This window comes from Trichoplusia ni, chromosome 4, assembly GCF_003590095.1.
Source record: "Trichoplusia ni isolate ovarian cell line Hi5 chromosome 4, tn1, whole genome shotgun sequence".
NCBI lineage: Eukaryota > Metazoa > Arthropoda > Insecta > Lepidoptera > Noctuidae > Trichoplusia > Trichoplusia ni.
The window spans coordinates 17,907,133-17,931,866 of record NC_039481.1 but is presented as its reverse complement, the minus strand read 5'-3'; the positions used below and the strand labels follow the sequence as shown (position 1 = coordinate 17,931,866).

The window sequence follows — 24,734 nt, the reverse complement described above, 5'->3', positions numbered from 1 at the left end:
AAAATGGATAGAGATCATTTCAGTTTTTTTAAGCTGGTCTGGTCTGGGCATTCCGTCTTCTTGTCATCTTCAGATTAAAGCTCTCCATTCAATATGAGTTTCCCACAGGGTCAAAAATTGAACTCTAGGATTTTACAGACAGAAGTACATATTCATAAACATAATATATCTGAGGATTTTTCGATTCACAGTTTCGACCGCACGAGCCGAGTAGTTGATGTCAACACGTCAAAGAATTGAGCGCGACGTGACACAGGTTTGATCCCCGCGTAAGACAAGCATTTGTGTGATTCACGAACGCTTGTTCTGAGTCTGGGTGTCTGTGTGCATGTGATTTGAATGTTTGTGAAACCCCTCACGACACAAGGATTAAATTTGCTAAAAATAGATAGTATCTGTTTCAGCAACAGTTTCAGACGGAGATTAACAATTAACTCCTGTAAATATTGTTTCAGCTCAGTCACTACACTAAGAAATCCATGTTGCGTTGAATTTCACAATCATTTCAACGGTGTTTACAACATTAAATCGCCTGCGTCATTGCTATCATGTTTTCTGTTATGGCTGATTTGAATGTTGTGATGATGCAACATTATTTCCGAAATAGTAAGGTAATGCCAATTAATAACAATTAATTTAAACAAGATATTTTTCAGTATTATGTATTTCTTCATTAATTTATGCAACTCATGCGTAATTATCGAGATTCTAAACTAAAGAAACGGAGTCCTAAATAAAGAGCTGAGGCGACGAGCTCATCGAGGTTTAAGACTCTTCGGTCTGAAAATATAAAAATACACTTTTCTTTAGTTGGAAAGTGCTGCTAACAATGTTTTTAAAACAAAAAATGTGACTTAAAAAATAAAACTACTGCTAATAACTTGATGAACATTTGATGGGACCAAATTACAGCTATAAACCGCCAAAAGAAAAAAAAAAATTCTGTCCACACCCACCCCGAAATTTGAGAGAACAAACATAAAACAAAATAACGACAAATTAAGAAGTCGATTGAAATTTGGTATTGTTCTAGTCCTTCCAATATTTCTTTTTGAAGAGAATTCGTTCGAAGCAATAGCCCACTTGCTCATATTTTTTTTAAGAAGACCCATTTTTAAGTCAATATTGACTTCAGCACAATCCCTCTACAGCTTCTAAAGAAGCAACGGATTGAAACTGATGAAATAATACCATTGTTATCAAATTACGTAAATAAATACGTGCAATAGTTTTTTAATTGACTATACTTACAAAACATTAAGATAATGAATAGTTTTACAAGGTTTTGACGAAAAGCGGGCAAATAATTGCTCTTTGCAAATAAGTTCAGTATGTACAGAAGATAATTGTGAACGCAGTATGGTCGTGATCGGATTTACATAACAAAGGGGCTCGTGCTATAACTGTCGAGATTGCACAAGAAGTAAATATGATGATTATAGTCTTCCCTTGTGGCAGTCAGCTCTGTTATCTCGCTGTTCCGAAGCTGCATATGCCTGTTATATTTGATATCCTCCTTATGACCTCCCATTGTGGCACCATGTAACTATTTATTACTATCTAAAGTTGTAATGTGGTGTACAATAAATAATACTCTATCCCTATGTAAGGAAAAGGAATTTTTCCAGCAATGGGACGTAAATAGGCTGTCATCTGTTTTTATTTAAAGGTTGACTTCATAGGTAGTGACCCGGCCCTTTTACAGGCTTACACGGGGACACAGGTTATTATTATTGCCTTTCATAGATACCAAGATCATTTCAAAACTGTACCGAGCATAAATTACATTAATAATACAATTAAATTTAAAAAATACGTGACTTCGGGGAGTCCCAAATTATTATCGTTTTTCAATTCATGATCTCTCGACAGCGAAATTTTTTTTCGTAAAATTTTACGTAATTTTTTATTGAATAAACATAAAGTTGCTTGAAACTTTAACTCGAATTAAATGTTAATATTTCTAGTCTTTACTTGGGCTGTGTTATTCTCTGTATCTATGTACTTACATTTCATTTGTTTAGCTACTTAAGAAAGGTAAACACGTATTAAATAAATAAACGTCTGTTGTATTTAATTGGTAATATTTATTGTTGTTTTACATTGGTTTAAATGGCGTTTTATTTTCAAACAGAGTTTAATACAAGAACGATCCAAGATGTTTCACCTTTACTTAAACACCCACCTTACCAAATAGAGAAAATTTCCCTGTTCTTTAGTTGCAACCATATAAAAAATGCAACGCAAATCACGCGAATTCATCGGGATTGTCTGACTAGTTTCGGACCCAACTGGAGTCTGGAGGAGTAAAAAGATGCATATTTTAAGAATGAATAAAACTCACGAAAATCTGCCGTTAAGCGAGAAAACATCAATATATCTACGTCGAAGAATTTTTGTTAAAAAAAAAATACTCCAACGCTGAGTATTTTAATCCTTGAGATTTTAATTTGGCTATAGAAAAACAAATGTGTAAAATTAATTGATGATCCTAACCCTAAGCCTTACATAAATTTATATTTTTAGAATCTGTTGTAATATAGAAAAACCTCCCTGAAAGTGTCAAGTGTCTAGCTGTTATCATTTCTTAGATATAGCCTGGTGACAGACGGACAACCAGACGGTCAGACACCCTAAAATAAACGTACATGAGTAATTCACGAGTGACAACAAAATGACGTCAGACAGTTAAATCGCGGCAATAATATCTAATCAGTCTGACCCCGCCTTCAAACACCGTGCGCACACTATTAGAAACAGTCTCACATTAAAAGCGACCGTAATTCAAAGCAATAATGTTAATTAGGGCATCCAAAGTGTTAACACAGACATATTTCTACAGACTCTGCTGCCTGTCCGACCATCTGCAACTGGATCTTACCTTAGGCTGGTTTTCCTATCACGCTGACGGTCGGCGCTGATGGGTCAAATTGTTTTCTAATACACACAGCGTTTTTGAGTCGCGCTGACCGCTCAGCGCTGACGGCCGTCAGCGTGAGCTAAACGCAACCGTGCGTCGCGCGTCGGCGCCGCTGTCCAACAGGCGCCGACGCGCCTCAAGCGAGCGTTTTCGTTTCGCGCTGAACGCACGTCCCGACAATACCGTCATGGAGGAGTCTGTACTTCACGGTGATCAGCGCGATACTAAACGATACAAGCTGACCGACCAGCGCTGAAAAGCTACGCGTCGACCGTCGGCGTGACAGGAAAACCAGCCTTAATCCCGCTGCATCCCTAATGCGCTCGACATAGCTTGCCGACATCTCTTTGAACACGGGCGGCACGAGCCTGGTCCTGATCGGGCGATGAGCTAGTCCCCATTCAACGTCCTCAGGCCCGCGCGTACGGTAGCGTCGTCACGTGGCCCCCAAAGCCTAAGGCTTCTCCCGTGGCAGCTGGGCCGCGAGGCTCTTTGCCACTCGTGTTCAGCAGGCTCCTTTGCCAGCATGATTGTTTCACTGCTTCGCATTAATATGGCCAGGCGTTTGTTTCGTTGACGTCAGTTTCGTGTTAGGGTCCATTCGGTGTTTATAAAGGATTGCAACGTTTTGCCATACACCGACACAAAAATGTGGATGATGTAGCACGACGGTTCTGATTTAGTCGAGGGAGAGGGTGTCCATGAGGATCCCCCCCCCCTTACCAAAAAAAGGGTCCATTCTTTGGTTAGTAGGTATACGAAAATGCCCAGCTATTTTAGCATAACTAATAGTTTCTAAGTTGTTTATTTTAATACTAGGTACTATAACTAGAACTATCGAAGCCTGAAAATGAAAAGCTTTTAACTTTATTATTTTTACTCAACAAACAAAAAAACGTTTTTTGAAGCCGTGAGCTAATAATCTTTAAAAAAAAATTGTCAAAACAATCTTTTTCATATCTACATACATATATGAATTTATTTGTATGTATTAATAAGACTGCTGATGCAAACAAGGGAAATAGCTAAAACAATCATCATGGGCACAGGTTATCCCGGTGATGTATAATATTTAATTATTTATACTGTATAGCTATCGAAAATACTAATCTCTGTACACCATAGTACACTGATAACGACATCTCATGTGTTAGGGTACTGCAAGATTGTGAAATATCAAACTCATTTGTCGATCAATAAATTTGTTTTAAAATTCAATGTGTTCAATTTTTAATTATAGAAATATCCTTTTTGTACAAATATGTGTTGTGTTTTTAAAACAAAACGACTAAACACTTGTCGTTAAATTTAAATGGCAAAAAAAGATGAATTAAATTGTGCCAGTTTAGAAAATGTGCTATTTTTATCCGATTGTAGGTACTATATGGCTTATGAATAAGGGAATATACAGTATGTTTTTAAATAAACAAGTATTTAAAGAATAAAATGCAGTTTTATTTGTACGCCGTTTTGACTCAAGGTCACCGACAAGGGCCCGATACCAACGCTTACTTAATTCTCATGCATTTGTGAAAAATCAATCAGGTGCGGAACCCACCACTTTGTTCCCATTGCGCTCTTAACGTTGTTATTTTAATTATAAATCGCGCAATAACAAAGACAGTCGCAGTTAGCTCAGAGATGGTGACCAGAGATCACTAATTATTTCGTAATAATTTTAATTACTTAAATTTTTTAGTGTAAGTGTAAAATAGTGAAAATGTCGGGCAAAGGAAATAAAGTGCCGTTCGAGAAGGCGTTAGATATGACAGGTATTTAATTTTACTTTTATTTTTTGGAAATTATTTTTCTGTTAATAAATGAAAGTATTTTATTTCGTTTAGTAGAAAACAGGTAGGTATATTAAAATATTTATTTTTTGGATGGATGTCTTGTGGATTGCCCCACCGCTGGGCAGCACAGGATCTCTTCCCAATTAAGGAATGTTTGACCAATTATCACTCCTACACTCAAAAACCATCTTCACCATTTCGAGAGTGGTATCAGGTTATCATAAAGTGTCTCGAGACCACTTTCTAGTAATTTCTCTTAATTGATCTTGTTTTGAATTTTCCAGGTTATGGGATCTACAACTGGGGTATATTCCTGCTGAGCTCCAGCATCATCCTGGGTATGACCTTCGAGATCTTCTCCGTGTCGTACTTGGTGCCGGCCAGCGCCTGCGAGCTCGGCACTTCCAGCAAGCAACAAGGACTGATGGCATGTGTACCACTCGTTGGTAAGTTTCCTCTCCCATAGTAAATCCTTGGCTGTTTAGAGAATTTTCGTTTATTCCTCAAATTTATGAGTTAAACTTGCCATTCATAAGAATCGTCGAAAAAAAAATTGTTGTTTTCAACCATCCGAACTGTTTGTGATGTGGTAACACATATACGGGCTCAGAGGATCTGCCACCATATCCTAAAGCAATATTATTATGGTAATAGAAGACTGATAGAGCAATACACGCGTATAACAGCGTTTCTCTTTCACCCCCCTGTAATATTTCTGTGAGACTTGTTGGTAGGCCTCCCGGTGGCCCCGCAACATCTTGTAGAAGATCTAAGTCTGTTTCAATTGTAGAAGCACGACCACGACAATAGCAATTATTTCTATGAGGTGATTATAGATCCTGGTATTACATATGAAATGGTTGGAAAAAAAACTAAAATAGACTCTAAAGTTTTTGGAAGGAGTAGAGAGCCAATTCACTGATTTGGTTGCATTGTTTGAATTTAATTTTGACCAATTGACATTGGTTTTTTTTAATGCCGAATGATGTTGTGTATCCTCAATCAATGTTAATTAACTGTTGCCTTGGATAGGAATTGAAATTAATTTCAGAGTGTTTTCTTGTTCATCTTTGACTAGTAACCCATAACTAGCTATTTATGTCTATAGCACTTCTGAGGTTAAAACTGTGAATGTATTCTAATATGTTAAAAATCTAGATTTAAGACAGTCTTTAGGAAAATAAGACTATTCGGTCAAATTTAAGATGAATTGGTAACCAGTTTTAATAAAATCATCGTACATTTAAACGTTCTATGTGTATAAAATAACCTGAATTATAAAACACTATCTTATTTTTTATAATATATTTCATCCCCTTACTGGTCGAAATTTCAAAATCGCTAGAAGAAATGTTTTACCATTTCTTATCAAGTGCTTAACTATAAAGTTTCATGGTTTTATCTTCTAAAAATTAAGAAATCCCATACAAAGTCTAAACCTCTATTTCAACCTCTTCATCCATTTTTTTCGCAATAAAAGGTAGCCTATGTTCTTTTCGTGATTGAGTAACAAACATCCAAACATCCACACTTTCACATTTATAATATTAGTGAGGATAGTGTCAGTGTAGTATGCTGTAGAATTTATTGCGCCGTTTCCTCTTCTCAGCCAGAGCTTGGAAAGTTGTGAAGGATGAGTGATAAGGGGTGCAAGATAGCATATATATACCCGTATATAAATCTTTGTAGTTCAAAAAGTGCTACTTTATAGCCTAACTTCATTTTAGTTTCATAAAAATACATGGTGTAGGTAAACTATACCATTGCCAAACTGTAGTAAAATTCTACAACTTAGATTTACGAGTATGTAATAGAATCACCCTTTTACTGCTGATTACTGACTGCTGGCTAATATTGTTTTTTTCCTGTAGGTATAATCGCTGGTTCTCACATCTGGGGCTACCTGGCTGACACCAAGGGAAGGCGGAAGGTCCTCATCATATCCATGACGTTGAGCTACATCGCGGGCACTGCTGCTGCCTTCTCCAATAACTGGATTGTTCTCAGCTTATTAAAGTTGATGTCTTCAGCATCGTAAGTATCTCCTCTTTTGCCTTTTTGGCCAGTTGGAAATTTTAATTGATCTGCCTCTTTGGTTTTTAGCGGACGGGAGTGGACTGACTGAATAAAATCGACCAACGATCCTTCCTTTATGTGTAACGCGGCCGCTTTAACCTTTTCGACAATCCCACTCGCTTAGAAGACAACAACAACAACAACCCTAATGGGCCCACAGAACTTACTGACATTTCTTTGAGCAATCTCTGCAACACGGACGCGTCATCCGGCACCCGGATCCACCGGTTCAACCGGTGAACCACCTTTTATTCACCATCTTCAGATTCGTGAGCCCCACGCTCTGAGCGTCTCTGACAGTCTTGTTCCAGGCTTTCCAAATCGTGTGCTCAGCCGTCTATTACCCCAGTTACACTTGCACCTCACGCTCTCTTAAGCAAGCATGAGGACAGTTACAACAGCGTATGCGTGCGTGGTCTTCACTTTTTAGTAACTAAATCAAGTCTGTCAGAACTGCCGTCCTTTTACAATTTTCCTTTTAATTATTTTTGGACCCATATTATATATTCCTTTACTAAATTACAGTGAAGAATACTACAACTAGCAGAAGTCAGAGTGCATTCAATAGATTACAGACGCGTTCCTCTTCTCTAAATTCTTTATTTTACAAGTTGGTCTAAGACGGTATGGCAAAGTTATATGGTTAGATTGTCGAGACTATTCTCAACGATTCCATGCAACAATATCTATGCATTACATAACTAACGATTAACTTTTGAGTGGGTAACTTAGGGGTAGTAAGAAACTATATTGAAGCTATTCTGAAAAGTACAACATTCTGGTGCCTACTCTAAATGCACTACGTGCGACATCCTTGGAAATGATCTCCACATTATTCTGAGTTCTGACTCTGGGTTATTCATGTAAATGAAATGTTCATAAAACCCACGCTACACAAGCAATTGATTTTCTTAACGTGGGAGTTGTTTCTTTTTTACGATAATAAAAAGGAATTCTTAAAATGTATTTTTTCACAGTGTTTCCGGAGCGTTCCCGTTGTCTGTGACGCTGCTCAGTGAATGCACTCCAATTTCCAAGAGGAGCTCGCTGGTGCTGCTCACCACGAGCGTACACTTAGCAGGCATAGGTGTCATGGCAGGTAAGCACATCTTAAATACTTAACTATGAGAGCACTTACAAAGCGCTGTAGGGTGGGCGAATATGGATATTATCAATTATATTATATTTGCCATTTGAAAGTGCTTAGGTGCCTTGTTTGAATAAACAGTATCAGATACTTTAATTCTTAAAAAATAACTTTAAGCATCAGGTAAAACAAAAGAGTATTTAAAAAAAACACACTTTCTTCAATAAGAAATAAAAATAAATACGCCTGATTTTTTTTTCGCCGCTAAGGCTTTACTATGCTTCTGCAAGGCAAAAGGACTTTTCCATTCATTTTTTGTGGGATGTGCCCGTTCATCGCACCATCTTATTCGGGGCCATACACGTCGTCTTTTATTTTGGATATAAAAAAAATATTACAACAATTATTCTGTATATGATACACAAACACTAACGAGGATCGAGATATATTTCAAATATTTTACTTACCCATTTTATAAATTATCGATTACCTTACGATTCTCAAAAATTAACCAGATTGTTTTTTTCAGTCGTAGCGATACCAGTTCTGCCTCTAACCTTCTCTTACTACTGGCCAGCCATTGGCATCTACTTTAACTCCTGGCGGTTTTTGGACCTCATATTCGCTGTACCCTGTGCTATCAGCGCCATTGGGAGTTATTGTGCCTTCGAGAGCCCTAAGTACCTTTTGTCTGTGGGAAAAGAAGAAGAGACCCTAAAAGTCCTGAAGGGCATCTACACCATGAACACCAGGAAGAGTTCTGATGGTTATGAGGTACGCCATCATAATTCCTTTGATCTAGATAAGTAGAAGAGATTTTGCAAGTCACTTAGAAAAATCTCTAAAGAAAACATTCAACGAAATATTTAAAGTATAATAAATTTAAACAAGAATCTTGTTGCTTATTGACTGAGTAAACAATTTCTGTTTTAAATACTTTAAATAATGATTACACGATGATGAAAAACGATGACTAATTCATGTACACAATCACTGTGTGACCGCACTGAAGGATTAATTCCTAGTGTTGCGAGGGCTTCACAAACATTCCGGCCACGTGTACAAATCACCCAGACTCAGAACAAAATTCAGCACCCGTGACAAGTTGCCCACAGTGGATTTGGCGTAGAGTTTTTGCTACCACGCGGGTTTGCATCCCCCGTAGGATAAGCATTTGTGTGATCCACGAATGCTTCTTCTGAGTCTGGGTGTCTAATATTATTTCTATTCTATAAAAAAAATAAGAATATTTTTTTTAGATGAATCTACATAGTAATTCTCACTTAAATGTACTGATTTCCTTGTTTATTTCTCTTCCATGATCGCACATGTAACATGGAGTTTTGTTTTCTTCTCCAGAATGACAATCTAGAAACACGAACTGGTATTATTAATATTAACGTTTCAAAATTGCAAAACAAATACTTATGAAAAAATAAAAAGTCTCTTGATTATGATATCGCACCAATCTTGTTGTGCAATCTCATACTGAGACTGAAGTGCAATTAATACATCTGGATCTATCCGAACCAAAAGCTGAGTTACTTTTTTTTCCAGGTTCATTCGGTAGAACTAGACGAGTCCAGCTCGACCAACTACAAGAAAGGCTTCTGGGGATCCATAGCGGCGCAGACTTTGCCGTTGATAAAGGCTCCGTTACTGAAAAGCACTCTCCTGGTGGCTACCCTTTTAGTCATTTGTTATATTTCGTAAGTTGCTCCGCTTTTATTAATCTGTTAGTGAGGTCATCACGTTTTTAGAGTTCCTTACCAGAAGGGTGAAACTGGAACCCTGCTTCTGAGGCAGGGCCGGCTCTCCGTAATAGCTAAACAGGTAATATTTTCACAAATGTTGCATTTCTGTTGTCGCTAAAGCATTAAAAAGCAGTCAAGTAGTCCAGTCAAGTATTTGATGGGTGATCAATTATTTTAGCAAAAATGTTTCTCGTTATCCTATTTGTATGGAAGTTTTTTTTTTTAAAGTAAAGACCTGTTAATATAATTTCTATAAAATCTTGTAACTTCAGTGAAAATATCTAAATAAATCATAAATTTAATTTCACAGCATGAACGGTTTCTTCGTGTGGCTGCCATTCATCGTGAACGCTTTCATGAAGTCAGTTATCGGTGGAGACAGGCAGCTGACAATTTGCCAGATGATCAGACATTCTGCCAATTCTACGGTAGTTCACGAGGTAGGTGTCTGCTTTGCTTTCATAATGACATATCTTATTCACACAAACTCACGGATCCCCAACCTACGAATTAACCAGGCAAGTGAAGAATTCTGTTCCAAGATGAAGCAAAATAATAGTCATCATATTTTAGATGATTTGAGAGTTTTAGCGAAAAATGGAGAAGGGAGAATAGGAGAGAAGAGGAGCAATTTCGTTATAGGAATTTTACTGATCTGAATAAATCACACTTGAAATGTATCCTTCTCCTGATCCTTCTCATTCCTGTAAATGATGTATCTTACATATTTTATTCCTAGGCCAACGATTGCTCCATGAACAGCGTAGCTATGACAGTTGTGTTTGTCATCAATATGGTGTTAGCTACCGCAAACATCTTCATCAGTAGCATCGTCAACTGCTTCGGAAGAAAAAGGCTCTTTATTACTATGCAGGTAAGGTTCAATGTCAAATTTATTTATCAAGCTGTTTTAATGTTAGCAATTTTCCAGCAATAGTCCTCTAGAAAACTAAGGGTTGGATTGACTGATAACAGGTTACCTGTTTTCAAGCACTAATGTTGAAGACGCTGATGTAACAGTTAAGTCAAGATAACATGAGACTGGATTCCCCAAAATCATAAAAGACCACGTGGTAGACCTGGAATGGTAACACAACTAGAGAGGGGAAAATGGCAAGAGGAGAGGGAATCCTTTTCCCAATAGTAGAATTACGTGGGCTTAACCGATCAACCGATTCAAAACCCAAAATCCTAACAGCTTCTGATGAATGTATGAAAAATATTTTTTTGACAAGACGAACTTGTCTTAAAGGAATGTCATTTATTTAACAGTCGTCCATTTAATTAAGTCTCTATCTCTCTCAGGTGGTGGCTGGGCTCTCAGCGCTGGTCATCAACTTCAGTCCCTACTGGATCCTCAGCGCGACCCTGCTGGTGACGTTCCTCTCTGCTATCCTCAACTTTGGATTAATCAATACCATCAGTGTAGATGTCTTTCCTACATACGTCAGGTAAAATTCATATTAAATATTAAGATATTTTCTTCTTTTCCATGGCGACCCTTATTAATTACACTATGAGCTTAGCACCCCTGAATAATCAATTTTAACAGAATCTGAAAATGAATTCTCTTGCCGTCATAAAAAAATCGTGGTTGAGAAACGATTGGCACGATCATAAATGTGATGGCTGACTTTATTTTTGGCATCTAAGCAAATTACCAATACTATGGTGTAATTATCTGAATTGCATCTTAAAACAAAATCACTCTTTAATACCATTTTCATCTACACCCCTTTCCTAATCATCAAATCCCTTTCAAATCATTGATCACCTACTGCAGTTCCATCTGACACTGATGATGTTTTCAGAGCCATGGCGGTGTGCGCAACGATGATGGTGGGTCGAGCTAGCTCCGTCCTCAGCATCAACATGATCAAGCTGCTTCTGGACTACAACTGCGAAGCTGTCTTCTACATCTTTGGAACTATTACTTTAGGTTTGTCAGAAATTATATCCATTAATCAATTCAGTTTATTGAAGTCCATTCCTGGACATAGGCCTCCCTCAAAAAAACGATATGATATGTTGTAGTGCAGGGATAGAATTGTGGTAAAGGTCACCACCCCAAATCTACTGTGTACGTCATGTCAGGGATGAGATCCACTTATAGGATAAGCAATTGTGCGATCGACGAATTTTGGTTCTGAGTCTGGGTGTCTTTGTGCATGTGACTTGAATGTTTGTTGAGCCCCAACGACAAAACGATTGATTCTCTTAAGGTGGAAGACGCTTTAAAAACATTTCTTCAAATCTCATGACGGTTACATGCTTTACATATCATCATGAAAATGTAAGATTTATTCTGATATGTATTATTTCTCTTTTGCAGGAGGCGGCGCCATTGGGTTATTGCTTCCGTCAGAAAAAAAGAAAAACAATGAAACCACTACAAACGCTTAGAAATATACAAAGGCTTAGCAATTACATGTGCCAGATCACAAGTCACTGTTAAACAATTTTCTTGAAGAAAAACTATGACAAATTGTAGTTCAGTCCATTATTATCTTCAAAATTTGGATATGTTTATCCAATATAAATAATAAATATTTTATTTCGGTACAATTTTCTTAAGAAAACTGCACTTATTTCAATTGTACACTACAAAAATTGTAACATTGTCCTGAACACGTTCAATTTATTTTTGTATAATCATTAGATAAAAAGTTCATGTAATGTTTATGTAATCGTTATATGGGTGAACACGTCTTACTTATAATACTTATATAATTAGGATTTCTATCCTAACTTCCCTTTTTAAGTCGTTTCTTTTGAGTTTGCCAATCTCAGAATTTCGTATCTGGGTACCATATCATAATCGAAACAAATTCAGGGATCGCTGTCCCTTCTAAATGACCAAACAATTCTTAAGATGCGACTATTTTGTGGACTGGTATTTCAAAGAAATTCACAGACCCATCTAAATCATGAGCACCAAATCCTGAGCCTGATCAATTAGGTCATGGGGCAACCATTTTTGAACGCGCCACGTATCACATGTATAACAAGATAGGAAAAAATGTTATATTTACACTTACGAATCCCAAAATGTATAAATATATATAGGAAATAAATCTGGTTTAGGAAAATAAATCCGTGGTAGAGACAGGTAAACCTAAATTACAACTTTTCTCAAAAAAGTCGCTGTCATAGGCAAATCTGGGCGTAAATATGGGCGTACTTTACTTTGTTAATTTTTTCTGCGTGTATATTCTTAAGCCTGTTATTTTTTTACTTCTTAATACTCAGTATGTACTATTATTTTATTTTTTTAAGCTTGCCATATAACATTACATATTAATTGTTGTTAATGTAAATACTTTACTTATTAACTTTTACTCAGCTGTACTTAAGTATTTCTAGTTAGTATTCTAAGATTAAGAAAATAAAGTTTAGTGGTAATAATAATATTTGTTTCATTTATCCTTTTCCTTTTAATATTTTTTTATGGTATTCATCATCATCATCATCATCATCATCATCATCATCAGCCTATCGCAGTCCACTGCTGGACATAGGCCTCTCCAAGTGCACATTCATATATCGTTTAAAGTTCTTGTCACCGAGGTAACTAAATATTTAATTGCACTTTAACGTTATCAAATATCTTTTTCAGCTATTAGGTGTTATTTCCACTGTCGCCTCGGTAAGATACGTTAAAAGAAATCGGAAACATACAATGCGATTTGACAACATTATTGAAGCCTGTTATTTGTCTTTGCTTTGCTATTGCAAGATGCGTAATACAAGATGATTGGAACTCTTTGGCACCATTATAATTATTTATTTGCTTAAACTCTGTTCGATACAAAGCAACGGTTTTAAAGTGACCAGTACCTCTACCATGAGTTTTGAGCGACCGGGCTCGCTAGCGTCTGCGTAAAAAATATCTATGACAAAATGTGCAGCGCCCCTAGCGGTCACTTGACAAACTAAAATCGGTAGTATGAGTTGACAAATAAAACCTATCGAAACATTCAAAACGTCTTCGACAGCGAGTAGCGAGCGCGTAACGTTTTGCGGTGGTTTCTCTAAGAAAACGGTACCATGAGTCACAAATTTGACAGATGGTATCGACAAATACCATTACGATTGTAGTTAAGCAACTCACTTGCTAAACAAGGTGTGAAACGGTATTCGGTTTATAGTAATTGTTTAGTTTTGAGTATTTCTTGTGAGAATCATGTCGGCAAGAGAGTATTTAAAATCAAGTAGCACTAGTTAAAAGTCAATTTACATTGAATACACGCTGTCACTTTTTTACAATGAAATATACACACATAAATTCATTATTAAGGAAACGCTGGAAATAAGTCAGCGTTCACAGAGGGCTCCACCCCAACCAATAGTTCATTAAGTAATATTACATTATATTAAAATATACTGAATATTTTATGCTCTATGAAGTTTAAAATTATTAGGATTATTCAAACACTAGCTGTAGCCCAGGACTCCGTCCACGTGGACTTCAGTTTATAGCGTTCGGTCCCCGTTTCCATTAGGCTATCTCTCAAATTCAATACAATCGGTTCCGTAGGATTGGCGTGAAAGCGAGACAGACAGACAGATAAATTTTCGCATTCATAATATTAGTTTCAATAGATGCACAGTTTATCGGTATATGAAACAATTCAACAAAACTATCGCGATCAATCGCAAGACATAGGTACTCCCCAAAGTTGCGCCGCAACCATTCCTAGGTACCCACGACACCGCTTTCAATTTAATAATGAAAAATTACTAAAACCCAAAAGAGCAAGAAGAAAAGTGTCCATCTATTTGTGATATCAAAAGAGTTCGTATATCTACATCAACCGCATAATTTAAAAAAAAAAAACACTTTGCGAAACTTCAACGGCAAAGATGGCGACTTGAGCGGTTTGTTTTTTGCCATCGGAATTTAACGAAATTCTCCATAATCCGAAATCTGCGGATATATGTTGTCGACTCAAAATCAATATTTTTTTATGTTTTGTTATTCATATAAGGTTTCGATCGAGTTTACCGTAGTCCTGCATGAAATTATTAATGTAGATTTGAAGCTTTTTCGGGAATATATATCTTACTCTGTCTTTTAAGCAACGTTAGAAAGAAACAACTACATTAGGCGTGAAGTTAGGCACGTTTGACAACATGACAAGTATGACAACACGAATACTACAATAACAATCGAGCTCTCGATAGCGAGCGCGTCAAGGTTTTTTAAACTCATGGTATGAGTCCGATTGTAAACTATTCGAACCGCGTTTATACGCTATCGACTGTAGTAACGTCATTGACGTTTTCGATGGCAACTCATGGTAGAGGTACAGTCCACAACTGGACAGATTATAAAAATATACTTCTATAAAAGATTTGATTAAAGACGGTAGGCATATTTTAAAAGATAATTAAAAAAACATCTACCCACATAGGTCATAACAATTTCACATTCTGTCATTTTAATCACGGCTGGCGCGTGTGCAGCAATGTTAATATTATTTAAACTTAGAATATTACATAAGCTAATATAAAATTATAATTCTATATTTAAATTATAACGGTAATTTATTCAAAATGAATTCTTATAACTTTATACTACGTTTGTTTGTGTATGTGGTGGTTGTGTGTCCGGTCATAGTATGTGCGCACGCGCAGACTGAAAAGAGCTTCGTGAGCCTTGATCATGGTAAGGTGTTTATCATTATTACATGTAATGTATGTATATTTATTATATATATATTTTAAAATTGTGTGAAAAATACTTAACTTAACCTATAAATTACTTTAAATGTAATGTTTTTAAATAGAAGTCGTAGTTTTGGGGACTTTTTTACATGACACGTCTATTTTTTTTTGTATTTAAGACTCCAGTCCAGTAAGCCACACATCTGTAGCACATACACGCCTGTGCATGAGCATTGTTTTAAAATGACTTTACAAAATATTTTTGACTTTCCTCTTCTCTATTTCGGATAATTCATCTGAGGTATTTACATCCTTGTATAATACCATTACTCCTACAGGAAATGAACTTGTCTCTAAAATGGTTCTTACACATTTTAGCTCACACCCACAACAAGATCCCTCCGTGCGCGACGTGCCCCCGCCACGGGCGCTGCGTGCCCAAGGTGCAGTGCCCGGCGCACCTTCGGCCTGGCTCTTACAATCCGCTCTGCGAACTAGATGGCGCTGTTGGCGTCTGCTGCTTCACTGGTCTTGGACATGCTGGTGAGACGTTTATGGAATCACTTTGTACTTCAAACCGCAGCTAAATTAATTGTGACAAACATGGCCAAATGAAATCAGAATAGTATTTATTGCGAGTGTTGGCTTAGACTACTCTTTCATCAAAAATGGTGTCTGTGTATCAACTTCAGGTTTGGCTTTCGTATTTACAATTTAGGGCCGATTTTTCAATCGCCAGATAACTTTTATTCGACGAATATGTTTCACGTTTAGACAGCTTTTGTATAGAAAATATGTCAAACGGCCTTATTTATTCCTCAGATAAAAGTTATCTGACGATTGAAAAATCGGGCCTTAAAAACATATTCTAAGATAAAGATATTAAAAGAGGTTTATACAAAATATTACTTTGATAAGTTTATTTTTAGAAAAATTGGCTATTGACTACATTAAGAAAACATTCCAAAAACTGTTGTGATGTTCAAATGCAACACTAAATAGATTATAGACCTGTAGTATAAAAATATAGGCTATAACTAACTACTGAGTGATTTCTTATTTTAGCGGAATCAGACCACATCTCCCGCTCCTCCGCGTCCATCAGTGCTGAAGACATCAAGTCCTCGCACAGCCTGTCCGAGAAGAAGCTCGCGCACTGCATGAGCAAGGCTAACAAACTTCTAGAACATTCTGCGTACACTGTCCTTAATACTACGCACCCCAGCTACGGACATCATCTGGTGAGCCATATATTGATAAAAAATAATTATCACGCAACACAAGGACTAAAATCCTTAATGCAAGAGTCGCTTTTACAAATATTACAAAAAAAATAGCGCAATTAACACGAATGCTATTAAAAATTCGAATCGGAGCATCATCATTTAATATGGTGTCTTTAAAGGGCTAAGTTTAAAACAGAATATCAGCTGCGTTTAAATCATATCTCATGTCAAACGAATTCTCTAATTTGAAACGAAATAACTTGAAAAAATAATACTCTATTGTACAATCTTCTTTTACGACTTTTATTTTGAAACGTCTTTCACTTGTTTCATTAATTTTAAAACTTATTATCATGAACTCTCTTCCTGTCCATTTATACCTTTGTTTGGCTGTATGGAAACAAATCTGCGCCAAAGTGAAATAAATAACCAAGTACACTCCTGGGAACTTCTCCAATTGTCTTAGTGAAATTGTTTTTCTTTCCAGTCAGTGGCAACTCTAGATAAACGAGCAGCGACTCTTGGTCGAGGCGGCTTGCTGAACCTCTTCGCTGCGCAGGAGTTGAAAGCGCGGCAGGCGATCTCTGATGAGGACCTGGAGCTAGGTCTTACCGGACATACCGACAGTATGACGTTTTAGATTAACTTTTTATAGAATTATTGAAATGTAAAGAAAATTAGTTGATGGACAAGCACCACGATGGCTATCGTGGTTTTTGGTGTTAATTCATTTCAATTCATTAATGTCGTGCCTAAAAATATCGTCCGTAATGATCTTCCAGGCTTTTAAGTTTGATAACAAAATACCTTGCTTTTTACCGTCTTATACCTGAACTAATAAACCTATTTTTATACAATTTCTATTTTGATTGCTTTTACTATGAATCTTAATTTGAAATCCATATTGTTTATCTACCAAGGTCCATACTGCCCTCCTCAACCCACCTGCACAGCCCCGAGCCGGTACAGGAGTGTCGGAGGCGAGTGCAACAACCCCCTCCACTCCACCTGGGGGGCTGTTCACACCGGCTACGAGAGGCTCCTGCCACCTGACTACAGTGATGGTAACTTGAATCTTATGAATAAGTACTTAAAGTTCAAGGTTAGAGATGTTAAAGCAGATGTGACGTTGTTACTGATATTTCTTTAAACTCGATAGCCCGTTAGTTCATACCCTTCTACTTATGAAATTGTTGCAAGAATATTTTTAGTATTTTTATTTTTTTCGAGAAATTAAACAGTTCCACATTGAAATCTTCAACTAAATTATAAAATTTCAATATTATCTTCTAACACTTTCCTCAACATATTAAAAGTTTAATGAAACATTGGGCTTGCGATGAAAACATACATTTGTTCCTAAAAAAAGCAATTTTTCTTTTGCATTTACTGATAATTTTCATCCTTCAACAGTTACAGGTTGCAATGTATTTTTGTAATGATATTTAACGAAACCTCCCTTTCTTCCCAGGTACCTGGGCGATGCGTACCGCAATGTCAGGTCTCCCGCTCCCCAGCGCGAGGACGGTCAGCAGCACGCTGCTCCTGGACGGGACGTTCCCCAGCAGGACCCACAACCTCATGTTCATGCAGTTTGGACAGTTCATCGCGCACGACACCAGCGCTGGAGTCGTCTTCACTAATAGTAAGAGATACTTCATCAGTTATTCTTCTTCAGTCTTAAAAGTAAGTAGATGTCATTAAGTACATGACAACTAGGTACAGGAGGTACATGCCATTCTTTTGTTTCAGTTATTTAATAACGATCAATAAGTTAAGTCACGCGTATTTATACTTCCTTTCTTCCTGAGGATTCCTAAATATAAGCAGATGTATTAAATATTCTTGAGTAAACTGTTAATAAATAAATAACTAAGATCTAATCTGGTTCACCGCAAAACAAACAACTTCTTCCATTGACCTAACTCTTTATTCCCCAGATCAAGATGAAGCCATATCGTGCTGCTTCAACAATGGTGAAGATATCCTTTCTCCTGAGCTGCAGCACTTCGCCTGTGCTCCTATAACGGTGGCTCCTGATGACCAGTTCTTCGGAACCTTTGGTCACAAGTGCATTAACTTCGTGAGGACACAGATCGCGCCGGCCGATGATTGCACAGTTGGTTATGCTAAGCAGGTATGCAAATTTGAGGTATGACTTACTTTTTGTTCAGCGGACTTTTTGTATGCCTAATTATTGACAAAGTTAAGTTTTCCGTCATACCTAATTAAGATATTATAATTTATACTGTTTCCTAAAATATAATTATATTTGCAAAGATTTTTTAAAACATTTGGTGTCAATTCAATGCTGGAATACCACGCTCACACTGTTCACATGCCTTCTTTCTTAGGACTAAAATACATACAGATAGAAAAGATGGATCTAAAAAAAAAGATACTTACTATACAAAAATATAACAACATTCTAAAACAAGACGCCATTCTTCATACAAGAGTGCATCGTCTCGCTTCCACGGCAGAATCACTTCTGCAAGGGGTGAAAGACCCTATGACATAATTTCCCAAGTTCATTATTACAGATGAATGGCGCCACTCACTACCCAGACCTGTCTCACCTGTACGGCAGCTCGCAACAGAAGCTATCCTCACTTCGGGCAGCTGACGCTCTTCTGAAGACCTTCAACGATTACGGAAGAGAACTACCTCCTTTGACAAAGAGGAAGGAATGCATGACGGTGAAGGAAGGAGCTGCTTGCTTTGAATCAGGTCTGTTTGTAACTAGGAAGTCTCGTCCAAAAATGCAAGCTTACATTAAGTTTCGATTTCATTTAAAACAAGATTGTATAACTGACGACTTGATGATTCTGCATAATGCCGACGGATGAAGCAACAAAGAAAATATTTTTAATTACTCATCGTATGAATCGCAAAAACCATATTGTTTTAACAGGTGTATTCACAATCTAAATTGGTGAATAATAATGTTTGCAAATTGATATAATTACGCTCTCCAAATGGTCATTGTTTAACAGCCTGATGTTTGTTATAGGTGATCACCATGGCAACCAGATCATCTCTCTCACAGTGCTGCATACAATATTTACGCGGGAACACAACCGAATCGCTCGAGCTCTTTATAAGATAAATCCTTTTTGGGATGAGGACAGAGTGTTTTGGGAGACCAGGAGAATACTGCAGGCTGTATACCAGCACATTATTTATAATGAATGGCTTCCATCGTTACTAGGTAACAAATGAGGAGCTATGACTTAAAATTTATTTTGAATGTTTTCATATTAACTTGCTGTATTTTTGGTACAGGTCCTCAAATACTCAAGACATTTGGTCTGTACCCATCAGCAGGCTACTCCTCAGCATACGATCCTCACGTGAATCCTGCCTTGTCAGCTGAATTTTCCACTGCTGCTATGAGATTCGGCCATTCGGTAGTCGATGGAAGAGTTATGTAAGGCCTATAGAACTTTCTTGAATGTAGATTAAACACTCTAATCAAACGGTAATAAAGACATTTAAGGCCATCGCTCGTAAGAAGCAGGGCATTCTTGTCGCGGGTTCGATTCCTACGCAGACCAGGCATTTGTGTGATCTACGGATGCCTGGCCTGAATTTAGGTTTCTTTGTACATGTGATTAGAATGTTTGTAAAAGCCCGCATGGCTAGTAAAAAAAGATACCGCAACAAACATAAATTCTGTTAAAACAGAAATTACACTTTTTATCAATATTACTCATCTTCAGGTTAATTGTGCCAATATTCTCATTTATCACCAACAGGATCCCTAGTCCCAAAATGGGTGGAGTATACGAGACCATATCGATCCCCGAGGTGATGTTCCAGCCGTCTAGGATGCGACTCCGACACTTCCTCGACAGACTGCTCATAGGACTGACGACACAACCCATGCAGACGGTGGATCCATTCGTAACTGAAGGGGTGAGATAGAATAATGTTTATTTCCAAATGACGTTGTTTCTTAGGAATTCGGAAAACAGCGTTTTTTATGAGCATTGTCTGTTTTCAATAATTATTCCTCATGCAGTAAAATATTATTCTAAAATTTTGAAATCAACCTGAATTCGCGACCCCTCTGCCGCATCAGATCATAATTAAGGATTCTAGTTGGGACTGAAAGTAGTCGGGCTGACCCAATAAATATACACGAAAGTAAATTTTTATTAAATAAATATGAGCCATATTCATTTGAATAAGTTTCTATGAGTTGAACGTTGTCCTTATTTATCGTACAAATGAACTTTAGATATACCTAACCTTCGCTTCATAATAATTTCGAATTAATTAGGGACTATAGATATACCCACTTAAGTTTGTAACCTTCCCAAGTATCTTCCTCTAAGTTAACTCCTGCTATCCCTAGCTCACCCGCTACATGTTCCACGGCGGCAACCCTTACGGCGTGGACCTGGCCTCCGTCAACATCCAGCGCGGCCGCGACCACGGCGTGCGCTCCTACAACCACTATCGGCAGCTTATCGGACTACCGCCGTACCTCGAGTTCCAGCACTTTGCGCCCAGTGTAAGTATAGGAGTATTTGCTTGCTTCTTGATATGATGAAGTTTAATATTTGTGTCGCGAGTGCTTTAATTAGCACTCAACTCGTATACGCAAATACATCTAGAATCAGCACAAGCATAAGAGTTAATCTAACGTGGGATCAGTGCCGTAGGGATGATCATTATCACTTTGCTATAAGAAAATGAGCATATTTTAACAGTCCAAAAATTTATTGCGGGTGATGATAATACAGAAACAAAGTCAGCTCTAAATAAATGAGAAGAAAGGTAGGAATATGAAGTACTTTGAAAATTGTGCTCCTCGTATGCGTGATAATGCACGTGAAAATTAAATACCAACAAAACTTCTCAGTGGAGTAAAATGTTAAAACACTTTTATCCGAAACATACTCATTAAGAACCCGTAAGAATATAACTGTATTAACGTTAAGCATTATCTTTCAGGCAGCTCAACGGCTAGCCCAAGTGTATGAGCGTCCAGAAGACATAGACCTGTGGGTGGGAGGTCTGCTAGAAGAGCCAGTGGACGGCGGTCTCGTGGGTCCGACTTTCGCCAACATCATCGCTGATCAGTTCAACAGGCTGAAGAGAGGAGATCGGTATTTCTATGAGCACGGGCCTGATGTGAATCCTGGAGGATTTACACCGAGTAAGTTCATTTTAGTGGTCTAAATTATCTTTAGTGCTTTGATCATCTTATGTAGTGAGCATCCATCTTCAGTTGTGTTCTTATTTTTTTTATGTTAAAATGGCTTTTGATAGTCGCTGTATGTCGTTTATAGATATAATTAAGTGTGTGTGTGTGTGTGTGAGACGAGATAGAAAGAGAGAGTAGTAGAAATAGTAAGCTAAAGTTTTTTTTTGTAAATTACAGTTGCAGCGCTTAAATTCGATTATTGGTTTAAAAGGATTAAAAAGATCTTTCTCCTACAATTACGGATATCGTTAAACAGAGATTTTAATCAGTAGTGGTTTTTTCTAGGCCAACTAGAGGAAATAAAGAAAGTAACACTGTCTCGCCTGATATGTGATAATAACGACGGTATAGAACTGACATCGCAGCCGCCTAACGCTTTCCTCAGAGCAGATTTACCTGGGTGAGTCATGTCTCTATGTTTTTTGTTAGTAGAGTATTTCGTTCATTCTTGAAGCTCGATGTGGCATTGCACCAATTAACTATTATAGTAATTATGTAATAGGGGTATGGTACCTATTTAGTAAAAAAATATACTTAACCAAATACTTGGCAGGTAGTCAAACTATTACATGACATGCAAATGTCCACTCAGCTGTCTATGTGCTAGGATTTTGATGAAGCAAGCTGCTTATAGTTTTGTCACCCCGAAGTAAAGCTTAGTACTGGGAATAAAAGGACTTGTCGCATCCTAACCTAAGGGACTAAGTGATTCCTAACACATGGAACTATTGTCGCATTCACATGACATCAAGATTCGGAACAAGCGTTCGTGGATCACACAAATGCTTTTTCTACGCAGGGACTAAACTATCGACACGACACGCTCAGTGGGTTTGGCGTGGTGACCTATATATACCACTAAGCATAATAATTACCTACAACATATTTTATATCTTCCAGAAATGAACCGGTGCCCTGCGACAGCCCCAGAATACTTTCAATGGATTTAAACCTGTTCAGAGAAAATTAAACCTTATCCAGTTTTACCGAAATGAGACAATTCATTAAAATTAAATGTTCTATGTTACATTTTGTGCATTTGAAATCTTATCTAACGAACTGTATATTGTATTATTTTTACTGTGATTTTTATTAATTTCTGTAAATATGTATCCGTGTATATTAGTCAGTCTGCTGTGTAAATTGTGTACAAATTGTTTTGATTCGAATAACTGATGAATATATGCGAAATAATCAATTGTTTCCTTTAACAAAAGCATAAAACTAAAATTATTATTAACACAATAAGGGTTGGCATTGTTATTTAATCTTGGAGTTAAGTTGAAATTCATTTGCTTTTTAGCCTTCCTGGGGGTCTATTACCACATCGTCAAGTCGTTGCAGTTGTCGTAGTAGGACCCCTGTTCTATTTTCATTTTATTTTTTGTTTCTTTTACTTTTCCTTTTGTTTCATTCTTACCAATTACTAGTTTTACAAGCTGACTTTTCAATTGATCTAAATTGTCAACGATCATTATCTAATCGCAATTTCTACGCTACTAATTGATTTTACAATCAATTGATTCTGTTGCAAAAACGATCTTCAATTTTATTTAACCGTCTCTCAATCAAGCATGTTTTTCTTTTTGTGACAAAATCTTGTTCGTAAAATGTTTTTATTTTTAGATATTTCGTTTTTGGTGTGATTGTGGTTAAATCGATTGGTTATTGTCGCTTTTAGAGTCTCATTGGCGCCCGAACAATGGGATTCTAGAAATTACAATAGATAACTGGCATTTCTACAAGCAAATGGAATAATTGTATGGATATGACAGGACAAAGTCACGTGACTTGCCAAAAAGAATGTCATTTCCATACATTTTTCTGATATCGTTAAAGCTTGGAGAATTGTCAGTTGGTTGGAGTCTAGTTGGGATACCAGGAATGTTATATCTTTACGTAATGGTACTTTAAGTGATTCTAAATAAGGAAGTAGTGTGGTAAGAACTATCTATTTAAGCGCGGTGAGCTTGATTACTTCATCATATTATTTTCTATATTCATCTTCCATCTTATAAATACTTTGATTGATTTTTCTAATGGACTTTTTCTTTTGTTTTTTCCTTCATTCGACGCGATTGAATTCCAACTTGATTCGGTTTAGGAAAGTACCTGATTGGGTGGTTTTTTCTTGAAAAAATCTATGAATCGGGGGCCCAATGGTGTAGAGAATTGTGGTGATAATAAAACGGTATTTTGCAGTTTACTTTGAAGGAACGATTAAACAATACTTTACATTGATTTTAGACGTATTGATATAATTAGAATAGCAACTTTAATGGGAAGACAGTGCCTCACTTTCGTTCGTACGGGTTAATGGGTACTTTGTTAAGTACATAGGTACGTTTATACCGTTAAGAAAATAATTTAGTTTCTTTCACGTTAGATGAGATTTCAAACAAAAAAAGCAACAACTAACCAAACCAACGTTTACGTCAGAGATGCAATTTTACACCAGAGATACTTTTATTTTGTAAAATAAAGTCATCTTATAATTTTTTTGATACAATGTATACATAAATTTAAAATACTTTTAAAATAATTGACTTTCGAATATTGGTGTAAAGCGGTGAATGGTGGCAAGGTATCTTTTTATTTTTGTAATGTAAAATAGAATTTATAAATCCCAGTTATTAACTGTATTTTGTTTTGTATTGTATTATTTTATGAATACATTTGATTTTGTATTTGAATTTATTATTGGTTAAATGATCACAATCATGCATGTTTTAAATTACAGTTGATTTTTTGTAAAAATTAATTGATTATTGTAACTAGCTGATTTCTTTTTTGCTTTCCTTTGTATAATATAGATTTAATTATTGAAAAATACAAAAAGTTTTGTAATTAAATGTAAAAGCCGTTGATTATTAAATTCTTTACAGGGTATCATAAAAAAAACATTATGAAAACGAACTTTTGTCTCAATTTATAAAGCTAATGAAATTCATTATTTTCTATAGAAAAGTAAAACCGATAGTATTTTTGTGACACCC

The 24,734-nt window shown here is 36.7% G+C and overlaps 2 protein-coding genes across 2 annotated transcripts; both read left to right on the top strand.

Moving 5' to 3' along the window:
* Positions 1-4,527: 4,527 nt before the first annotated feature.
* On the top strand, positions 4,528-13,038 carry LOC113493382 (synaptic vesicle glycoprotein 2B-like). The gene is made up of 11 exons (XM_026871340.1): positions 4,528-4,692; positions 4,998-5,159; positions 6,585-6,747; positions 7,767-7,888; positions 8,406-8,650; positions 9,434-9,585; positions 9,941-10,070; positions 10,370-10,504; positions 10,936-11,081; positions 11,442-11,569; positions 11,963-13,038. The coding sequence occupies exons 1-11, from the start codon at positions 4,641-4,643 to the stop codon at positions 12,031-12,033; spliced, it is 1,506 nt and encodes a 501-aa protein (XP_026727141.1). The 5' UTR covers positions 4,528-4,640; the 3' UTR covers positions 12,034-13,038.
* A 2,035-nt stretch (positions 13,039-15,073) lies between these two features.
* On the top strand, positions 15,074-24,378 carry LOC113493381 (chorion peroxidase-like). Its single transcript, XM_026871339.1, has 15 exons — positions 15,074-15,298; positions 15,676-15,840; positions 16,363-16,538; positions 17,011-17,149; positions 17,444-17,587; positions 17,995-18,168; positions 18,464-18,660; positions 19,067-19,253; positions 19,537-19,734; positions 19,809-19,953; positions 20,282-20,441; positions 20,884-21,042; positions 21,486-21,690; positions 22,024-22,138; positions 22,639-24,378. Exons 1-15 carry the CDS (start codon positions 15,187-15,189, stop codon positions 22,706-22,708), a joined length of 2,346 nt encoding a protein of 781 aa, XP_026727140.1. The 5' UTR covers positions 15,074-15,186; the 3' UTR covers positions 22,709-24,378.
* Positions 24,379-24,734: the final 356 nt, after the last annotated feature.

Coding starts and splice junctions, on each gene's coding strand:
- LOC113493381 (XM_026871339.1), top strand. CDS start 15,187: ATGAATTCTTATAACTTTATACTACGTTTGTTTGTGTATGTGGTGGTT. Junction 17,150..17,443: donor TCTTACCGGACATACCGACA/GTATGACGTTTT, acceptor TTATCTACCAAG/GTCCATACTGCCCTCCTCAA. Junction 19,954..20,281: donor GTAGTCGATGGAAGAGTTAT/GTAAGGCCTATA, acceptor TATCACCAACAG/GATCCCTAGTCCCAAAATGG.
- LOC113493382 (XM_026871340.1), top strand. CDS start 4,641: ATGTCGGGCAAAGGAAATAAAGTGCCGTTCGAGAAGGCGTTAGATATG. Junction 4,693..4,997: donor GAAGGCGTTAGATATGACAG/GTATTTAATTTT, acceptor TGAATTTTCCAG/GTTATGGGATCTACAACTGG. Junction 11,082..11,441: donor GTCTTTCCTACATACGTCAG/GTAAAATTCATA, acceptor TGATGTTTTCAG/AGCCATGGCGGTGTGCGCAA.